This window comes from Archocentrus centrarchus, chromosome 10, assembly GCF_007364275.1.
Source record: "Archocentrus centrarchus isolate MPI-CPG fArcCen1 chromosome 10, fArcCen1, whole genome shotgun sequence".
NCBI classification, from domain to species: domain Eukaryota; kingdom Metazoa; phylum Chordata; class Actinopteri; order Cichliformes; family Cichlidae; genus Archocentrus; species Archocentrus centrarchus.
In genome coordinates, this window is record NC_044355.1 from 10,579,136 (window position 1) to 10,588,499 (window position 9,364).

Consider the following 9,364-nt stretch of genomic DNA (forward strand, 5'->3'; position numbering starts at 1 on the left):
TTATTGATTCATGATCAGTTGTCTGAGCATGTAAAAATAACCCATTATTAAGCCGTTATTATTTGCACATTATTGCAATGTGCAACAATAGCATAAATAAAACAAATTGATGAGCTTAGAGGCAAATCACTCCAGTGCTTTGGACTGATAAAAGGACCTGGTTATTAGCAGGTAGGTCTTGGTTTTTTCTTTCTTTTTTGAGTATACTGTTAATTATCCTTTAAATATAACGATGGAAATTCCTTAATTAGTCCAAACAAAATTAAGTAATGACGGAGTTGGAATCACTCTTTCAACAACTAGGTTTACATTTTGTCTCAGTGCAAGTGTAATTAAGACAACAATTGTATCTTTTAGTATTTTGTGCATGCATTATTTTCAACTTCATGGGTGGGACAGAAAATGTCCTGCTATTGTAGAATGTTCCCCCTGTGCACACGGGAGCATGAAATATGATCGGCTCCTATAGTATAAGTGACATTGGGCTATAGTACTTCGCAAAACAGTTATTCAGTGCAAAACAGTGTTTTTCACTTATCTCTTAATACCACATGTATTAGGCACAGGGCTGCACATAACCCTGAAAATAATGCCCAATGTTTTCTAAACCTATTTTATTTCTGATTAAATGTAAAAAAAATCCTGGAAACACCCCTGCCAAACCATTCTCAGAGCATTCATCGGCATTGACAAGAGGGCTCTGAAAAAAAAATATCCTAGTGAATTTTGTTTCTCTGCAAATATCCTTATTTGGCTTTTACTGTAAAATACACATCAGCACTCACGCACATGCACGATTTGCCGCGCAAATCTCAAAGAATTGCTTTTTCCATGACGCAACTTCTCTTTTCATGTAAAAGAAGGGGGGGGAGAACTTCCCTAAGAAGTTCCCCTCTTCCACTTCGACATGGGGGTAACAGAGCGGTACGTGACCGGAGTGCAGATGGGATCAGGAATGAGGACTACTTCACCAGAGGTTAGTTTATGGTGCGCAGTGGATGCGGGAGATTGTGGGCACTGAATTAGTGCGCATGAAGGTGCATGGACAATACCTAATGATTAATTTACTTTAATTTGATTTATGATTTAGATTAGATCAACAGCCGAATCAAAGTATCTCTAATTAAGATTTTTAAAACTGATTATGGCTGGAGGGCCTTTGTGCATTTACAGTAAGCAGCCAAGCGCTGACTGACAGTGTCTTGTGTTGGGACAGGCTATAAATATTGTATTCAGGCTTTGCTTCAGTCCTAGCCCTGCTTAGCAGACAATGGCTGATAGTGTGCGTGTACAGCATACAGTGCGGTGATCCAGGCCGCTGCCAAAACGTCTGTGGGACCCAAAAAAGAAAAAGCACTTTGTATCCCACCCCCAGTTTTTCTCCGGCCACCGCTCATTCACTATGATGCGCGCCTAGTTGAAGGAGGCTCTCCACACCCGGTCCCTCCTGCACGCCTAAAACTTTCTAATGAAATCCCTCAAAACTTTTTGACAAATATATTTATAGATATACTTTTTTTCCTCTGGGGGTCAAGAGGGTTTTCGACTTATTAATCCGTTAATACTTCAGGTATGTCAGATTTTTCATTGAAATCATATTTAAGACAACTATACGAGTTATTACTTGTATTTGAGCTTGGATTATGTATTTCAGATAGCTTGGCTTTGTAATGAAAAATAATTTAATGGACACGGTGGACTGTGATTGGTTTTTTTTTCTGTGAAGAATATGGAGCCCAGTTCCACAGAGGGAGGAGCTGAGGGGAAGCCCGTTAGAAGTCTTGTGAGTGCTGAGATTAAATTATTTTATTCTGTTTTCCTCTAGCACATGAGCATTTTTTGATATACAGCAAAGTTACTGGCTCCCAGAAACACCTTAAAAAAAATGAACAGCAGATTATTTTAAAGGCCACTCTCTCACAAGTGAAGGGACTTGCTCTGATGTGTCCTGTGGCTTCTCTGGGATCTGTGTGTCCTGGCCTCTGGATGCTGAGACTCAGTAACAGCTGGCTGTCAGAATGACCCTCCAGCTCTGCTGTCTGCAGCTGCTGCTCCAAGCAGGAGGGTCCACTCAGAGGAGGTCAGCTCTCCCAATGAGTGCCACAAGGTCACCAGCGGGTTTATAATTTGCAGAAACGGGGGACAGGACCATCAGTGCGATGTTCATTAATATGCAGAGCGCCGCCTGACAGTTTATATTATCGGTCATACTCAGATCAGGAGGCATGCCATTTTTTTCCTGCAATAATTTGAAAAGCAAATAGGTTTCACTGCAGAACTCAGCAGTTTAGAATATGTGTGGTGAGGGTTTTTTCTCTTCTTTCCATCAGCCTCACAAAGTGATACTCAAGCATGGCCAAGAGCTGGAGGAAGAGCAGGAGGAGCTGGCCGAGCATCAGCCTCTAGAGCAGGAAGACCTGAACTTTGAGAGATGGAAGCGCAGGCCGATTCCCAAGAGGACGCTCCACCAGAAAATAGACGACCTGAAGAAATACCTGTGGAATGCAGAGACCAACGAATTCATGGGTCGCTCTGGAAAGAGCTGGAGTGAGTTGATGAGGAAAGAAAAGTTCTCTGCTGTTGGGTTATGGGGAAGGGGCATTTAGTATCTTATTTTTTTTTAGTGCATTTGTGCATAACTACACTTCTAATGTTGAATGCACCACAGTTAATCATCCTAAATAAGCTTTAGTGCTAACATAGTGGTTCAGCGTGGTTTTCTTTCTTTCATTTTTTTAAAAAGATGCACTCAGGGACAGTTTTAGGGTGAGAAATGTCTTTCCAGTCTAGTGACTCAGCTCACTGTGCTGTGAGTGTGTGTGTCCTCAATGTTTACATAGGTGCATGGACGATTCAGAGTGTCCCGACAAAAACAGACTGCCTGGGGACGATTCCCCAGCGGGACACACTGTTCAAGGCCTCGTATTGGCCAGGAAACACATTCCTCTACATCTTACCATGCTCTCTGCAGTCTCTTTCCCAAAGCCTTGGTGACCTCATTGCTGAACTTCATGCTTATGGCCTCTCAGTTGCAGTAAAACATGTAAAGATGCTCATGTCCTTTTTTTTCTTCTCTAGAACTCGTTGCCAAATTGAGCTTTGGGTACTGGAGAACTTTTTTGGCATGAGCAACACACCGGGCAAGTTTGTTGAGTCAATGGTGATGGAGCAGCCTCTTGGTATACCAGGATAGTTGCTATGTGATGATGCAGAGCCCCCTCCCTTCTCACACAATGGCAAACATGATCCAACTGTGTGCAGAGAGAACATCTAAGGAAAGTGTGTGGAAAGTGTGTGCTACTTGCATAAGCTGAAATGCTGCATCCCCAGACCACATAACCAGTGTGTGTGCACACTTGTGGAAGAGTGGGGCCCGTGTGTCTGTTGAAGAAAGGCCCCGAGTTGAAGTCTGTGCTGCGTGTCCTGTGAGACGAGTGTGTAAGAGGGGACACAATACCAGAGTGGGGTGATTGGGGCTCCTTGGAGCTGGCTGTGCCTCTATGGCTGCAAAAGACCTTCACTACGATGGCAACCGGAGGTTCACTGTGTTCCTGAGTGAAAGGACAGCTGGGAGAATTCTCACTGAGCTCAAACAGAAAGGCCTTTGTGGCTCTGGGGACGCAACGCTGGCTACAGCTAGTCCCCTGTGAAATTGCCCACACAGCAAAAGCCATTTTATTTAGGGCACGTTTAGCTTGATTAGTTGCTAATGGACTGTTAATTGAAAATTGCGGACCAGTGCTATTTCTCAGTCCTCCGGGTTTGATACTGGAGTTATTTGCAAATCCAGACATGAGGAGAGGACATGTGATTTTCTATTACTAAACAAATTAGTGACTGTCCTGATCAAAGACAGTAGCTGGAGTCCAGACAGACCAAATGGTTTGTCTGAGCAAAGTGGAAATTGTTTATGGTTCATTATTCCCCCTCACTCAGATCAGACATAATTTATCAGGAGCTGTGTTATCTGTTATATAATCCACATTTGTGCAAGTACTGTACAAAAAACTATCCTCCTAATCCTGTTTTTTTTTTGTTATTTGTTTTACTCTCTTTTTTCAGGCCTCATCCTTCTCTTCTATGCTGGACTTTATTTGTTTCTTGCAGCCATGTTTGGCGGCTGTTTGTTTTGCCTCATGTGGTCTATTAGTCCCTACCACCCCACCTACAATGATAGAGTGATGCCACCAGGTAACTATAACTCCAAACTCAAACCACTTCCTATGCTCTTTTCTTCTGGCTGTCCTTCTGTCTGTTGCTTCTCCTTGAGTCTTGGCACAGTTGACTGTCTCTGCGTCTCCACTGGCAGGTATGACGATGGCCCCGCACCTAGAAGGCCATGAGATTGCTTTTAACGCATCTGATCGCAAATCCTGGAAGAAGTACGCCAGGTCTATGGAAGAATATCTAAGGCGTGAGTGATATGAACTTTGGGGTGGGGGATGGGGGTGGAGTGATGTTATAGCTGGGAGGTCTGACGAGGTTGTTGAGTTTGATTAAAACGAAGCAGACATGCAATGAGTTAATCCTCATTTTCACTACCTTTGTTCCCTTTTTTTCTATTTGGTTCTTGCAGGGCATGCTGGGAAGGGAAGCCTCTTTGTGGGCAGAGGGCTGCTATTCAGTGCTGGGGTTTTTTTCACAATCAGCTTTTGTCAAGCTTCCTTAATCAGAGGCCTGAGTCTGGCAGGGCGCTGCAAAGGTTTATTTATGCCCCCCTCTCTTTCTCATTCTTCCTCCCTCTTTCTCTCTGCGCTGTACTTTCAGCATATAACGATGCTGCTCAGCAGAGGAAGAATATTCTCTGCAATAAGGAGACATACTTCATGCAGGACGGCTTGGACGAGACTGCAGAGCGGAAAGCGTGTCAGTTTAAGCGATCCTGGTTGGGGGAGTGTTCAGGGATGCAGGACCCCCACTATGGCTATTCTCAGGGAAGGCCATGCATCCTTCTTCGAATGAATCGGGTAAGCTGAGTGCCAGCAAGCAAGCCACCACAACTTGTCAAATTTACAAAGTATGACAAAAAAAGGAAAAGCAAAAGATGGACTTTAAAAATCAGGAAAGCAGGTTATTGTATGTGAGCGACATCTTGTGGCAGTTCTAGGGAAGACATGCAGATAGGTAAAGCTTTTTGTCTTTGAGTGATTCATTTCATGCACAACTAAAAACAGTTTTTCATGCTATCACATATTTGAATGTGAGTTTTCTCGCATATAGGGAATTTGGTGCCCCACAAAGAATCAAAGGAAACTCACCATCAGATGTGTCTTTTTTATTACTTAAGTATATATATATATATATATATATATATATATATATATATATATATATATATATATATATATATATATACATACTTGCCCATGAGGCAAGTATATATTTTATATATTATACATTAAACATTATACATTCTATATATTATACATTAAAAAAATATATATATATATTATGTATAATATATAAAATTTTATGTATATATTATACATATAAATTTTATGTATAATATATAAAATTCCCCACTTGCCTCATGGGCAGTTTTTGTCCTCTACCAGAGGCTTGGGAGCTTCAGGATTCTGCGCAGTATCTTTGCTGTTCCTAGAACTGCACTCTTCTTGACAGAGATCTCGGATGTCGTTCCTGGAATCCCCAGGATTGCTCTACCAGTTTGGGGGTCACTGTCCAGAGTGTTCAGATTACCACGGGGATCACAGTTGACTTCACCTTCCACCCTCACCCCCCCCCCCCCCTCTCTATTTTTTTTTGGGGGGGGGGGGGTGCAAAAGACAATTAGAGGTTTTGCCAAATTCAAATTCCATAACTTTTGATTCTGCCATTCTTACATTTTAAAACATAGTCAAATAAATGTACTGGAAAAGAGCTGAAAGGTGCGCCTTTACATTTGTGTTTATATGATAATTCGTTATTTTTCTTACTCTTGTTATTCTTTAATAGATTCTTGGGTACTTACCTGGCCAGGGCAAACCAATAAATGTGACTTGTGGAGTTAAGGTACTGTTTTTTCTTTTAGTTTAATGCCATTGATGAGACTGAAAGCATTAAGAAAATAAGTAAGTCATTAAAATAAACCTCTGTCTCTCAGAAAGGACCACCAGAAGCCTTGGGAGAAATCCAGTTTTTTCCTAAAAGCATTTTTGAAATGAAGTACTATCCGTATTACGGGAAGCTCAGACATGTGAGTGAAAGTTTCATTACTGTGAAGAAGTGCTGCAGCATCAGTCAAATATAAAACACCTGCTGGGTCTTAATTTTTGGTGTCTCTTCTCACAGGTAAACTACTCTTCACCGGTGGTGGCTGTGCGTTTTGCAGGAGTGCAGCAAGACACTCACATCCAAGTACAATGCAAACTGAATGGAAAGGGCATCATTAACGACTCTCCCACTGACCGCTACCTGGGGAGCGTGACCTTTTCCTTGGAGGTTGGAGCATAAGGAGAAGGTGTTGCTGCCAGCAGGATGCTCACGAGATGAGGCAGGAAAATATTCACAAGACAAGATTTATATTGAACCCTTATTTTCCATGAAATATAAAATTTCCCCCTGTCCTCGTCTTTCACTTAAATATCTTCTGCTGTGAAACAAAATCCTCAAGAAGTAGGTATTTACTCATGTTTTTGTTGTTTCTTTGTACCTTGAGTGTGCTACTGGCACCTGCACCCACAACAAATATTTTGTAATGATTAGCAAGATTAATCGAACTAAATTACACTCTGCCCATTAGTTAGCATTTCTGGCTATGCAAATCCAATTATGACTTAAACATTAATAGGGGATTAGACTTCTTTTTTTCAGGTTAGATTGTGTTTTTTTTTTTTTGTGCACATTTTTGTGCGACCAAGTGTACTAATTTGTTTTGCATTATATTTTTCAAACATGTATATTGTAAGAATTCAAAGAACTATCATGCAAACACTGAAAGCAGGACTTGTACTGTACTTACACAGTAAAAAAAAAAAAAGACGTAATAAATGCAAATACATGATTACTATATTTTTGTTGAATAGAACAGCATTATACATTTATGATAAAGTATCACTTCTTCTTTTGTAAAAACATTCGCTTTGGAAAATGAAATACTATACATAACTGATCAATAAAGAGACATACTGTGCTGTGAAATAGTTTGTGAAAGGTCTGTACCATTTTAATTATATAACTTTTCTGTGATAGTGTTAATCCTGCCTGAACTATGCTACTAAACTTGGTATCAGTGTTGTATTTATTCCTATAATAGCTCTTACAATAAATACAGTGTTCTGGTATGTACTTCAAGTTTTCTTCCACATGACTAACAGCCTGCACCATATATATATATATATATATATGATACACTGTTAAACCCGCTTTAAGCACATCTGAATTCTAGATTTTTAAATGAAGCTCCACAAATTATATTGAGTGTAAAACTGAAAAGTCACAGAACTGATTTAAAAGCTATTAAAGTTCTGTAATTTTTCTGGTTTGGAGTATTCAAATGTGTGTTAACACAATGCCAAGGAGTACAGATATCAGCAATGAACTTAGAGAAGGAACCATTGCTGTCCATCAGTCTGGGAAGGGTTATAAGGCAATTTCAAAACAACTTCCCAGGAGCAGACATCCAGGTATGTGTAAACATAATGCCAGAGTTTTCTGAGGAGGATATCCTAGTAAATTCACCCCAAGCTCAGACCATGCAATGCTCAGAGACACTGTAAAAAAAAACCCCATGAGACAAGTTGACCCTGAGGCTCTAGTTAGTTGCAGTTAGCATACTAAATGTTAAAGCTCATGACAGCACAATTAGAAAAAGACTGAGCAAGGATGGCTTGTTTGGAAGGACTGCCAGGAGAAATCCTCTTCACTCTAAAAAGAACATGGCAGTGTGAGAACCACTGTCTGAAGGGCATGTCTACATTTTGTCAACAGTGCAGTCTGTAGTGGCAAAAGATGGGGTACCACTTATGTGTTTTTCTGTGTTTTGGGTTCTGAGGTCAGATAAAATATTAAGAAAAAGTTTAAGCAGAAGAAAATGGATGGATGGATACAAACTCAGTGTTCATACTCATCTCCATATCGATTCAGCGTTGTGCAAACCTCAGGGTCAACTTGTTTTCATGGCAGTAGCTGGAGTGCGAGTCATGCCTGTGTGTGCTGTTACAGGTTATAAAAAGCAGGTATCTGAGCAAAGTCAAATGGACAGTTTGAGCAATTTGTTCACTCAGCAGGGTAAACATTCATGGCCGTTAACCTTTGAATGCAGTTTGGTCACAAGACTCACTGACAACAAGACAACACTAGCAAATTTTACCTACAAGTTCTAATGATGTTTATTTCTTCAAATAATATTTCTGCAACATTAAACGTTGAACCATGACATCACATTCTGCCTGCAGCATTTTGACGATAGGTTGGGGTCACAGATTATATAATATTTGATGAAACATTCCCACAATATTACATGACAAGGGTGGAAAAACATCATCCAAGCAACATAATGAAAATTTAAAACTAAAAATGTTACCACTTCCGTCTAACATTGTAGGAATGTTCCATAAAAAATATTTCATGAATCTATTACCCAATTGTGTCCACCAATGTATCCTCAAAATGTTACAGTCAAAGCGCTTTATCGACAAGTCGCACTAGAGGAATGTTTTATAAACCAGAATGTCAGTGCTGTAGTAGCTCATCTACCTCAATTCACAGGTTATTGTAATGTCTGAAGTACAGAAAGCAAGAGATAACTTTTCTTGTCACCAGTTGACTGTATTGCACAAACTAATCAGAATTAAAATCCACTGACAATTATAAATGTGACCTTAAGCACAATTTGGGTGAAGTCCCATTAGGTGATCGTGGTGTATAATTTAATTCTGATCATGAAGCTATCGGAAAGAGTTGTTGAAGCTGGGTTAAAAAGATAGGTGATGATCGGCTAGCAACAGTATGGCTTAATTCCGAAAAGAGTATTACAGATGTGATGTTTACTTTGACAGTATTAATGAAGAAGTTTAGAGAAAGTCAGAGAGAGTTGTATTTTTGTGATCTCAAGAAAGCACAACACGGTGCCAAAAGCTGTGGTACTGCAGGAGGAAGTTGATAGCAGCAGAGAAGTAGCGACACTATATTGTCAAGAGTATTCACTCATCTGCCTTCACATGAATATGAGCTTGAGTGAAACCCCATTCTTAATCCATAGGTTTTAATGTGATGTTGGCCCAACATTTTCAGCTGTAACAGCTTCAACTGTTCTGGGAAGGCTTTCCACAGGGTTTAGGGGCATTTATGGGAATTTTTGACCATTTTTCCAGAAGTGCAGACACTGATGTTGGATGAGAAGGCCTGGCTCGCAGTCTCTGCT

The 9,364-nt window shown here is 40.4% G+C and overlaps 1 protein-coding gene across 3 annotated transcripts; it reads left to right on the forward strand.

Annotated features, from left to right (window-relative positions):
- The first annotated feature begins 894 nt into the window (after positions 1-894).
- atp1b4 (ATPase Na+/K+ transporting subunit beta 4) lies at positions 895-7,024 on the forward strand. Of its 3 annotated transcripts, none has more exons than XM_030740012.1 (9): positions 899-976; positions 1,727-1,783; positions 2,331-2,547; positions 4,063-4,191; positions 4,310-4,414; positions 4,768-4,967; positions 5,956-6,012; positions 6,104-6,196; positions 6,292-7,024. In XM_030740012.1, the coding sequence occupies exons 1-9, from the start codon at positions 908-910 to the stop codon at positions 6,451-6,453; spliced, it is 1,089 nt and encodes a 362-aa protein (XP_030595872.1). In that variant the 5' UTR covers positions 899-907; the 3' UTR covers positions 6,454-7,024. The 3 variants fall into 3 exon arrangements, with proteins under 3 accessions (XP_030595873.1, XP_030595872.1, XP_030595874.1); XM_030740014.1 differs by lacking the exon at positions 899-976 and adding an exon at positions 1,391-1,570; XM_030740013.1 differs by lacking the exon at positions 1,727-1,783 and having other exon boundaries at positions 895-976.
- The last annotated feature ends 2,340 nt before the right edge of the window (positions 7,025-9,364 follow it).

What these genes read in the sequence shown, in the direction of transcription:
- atp1b4 (XM_030740012.1), top strand. Translation starts at nt 908, where the DNA reads ATGGGGGTAACAGAGCGGTACGTGACCGGAGTGCAGATGGGATCAGGA. An exon ending in TCGCTCTGGAAAGAGCTGGA is followed by an intron (nt 2,548 to 4,062) that starts GTGAGTTGATGA and finishes CTCTTTTTTCAG; the next exon opens with GCCTCATCCTTCTCTTCTAT. An exon ending in TGATAGAGTGATGCCACCAG is followed by an intron (nt 4,192 to 4,309) that starts GTAACTATAACT and finishes CTCCACTGGCAG; the next exon opens with GTATGACGATGGCCCCGCAC.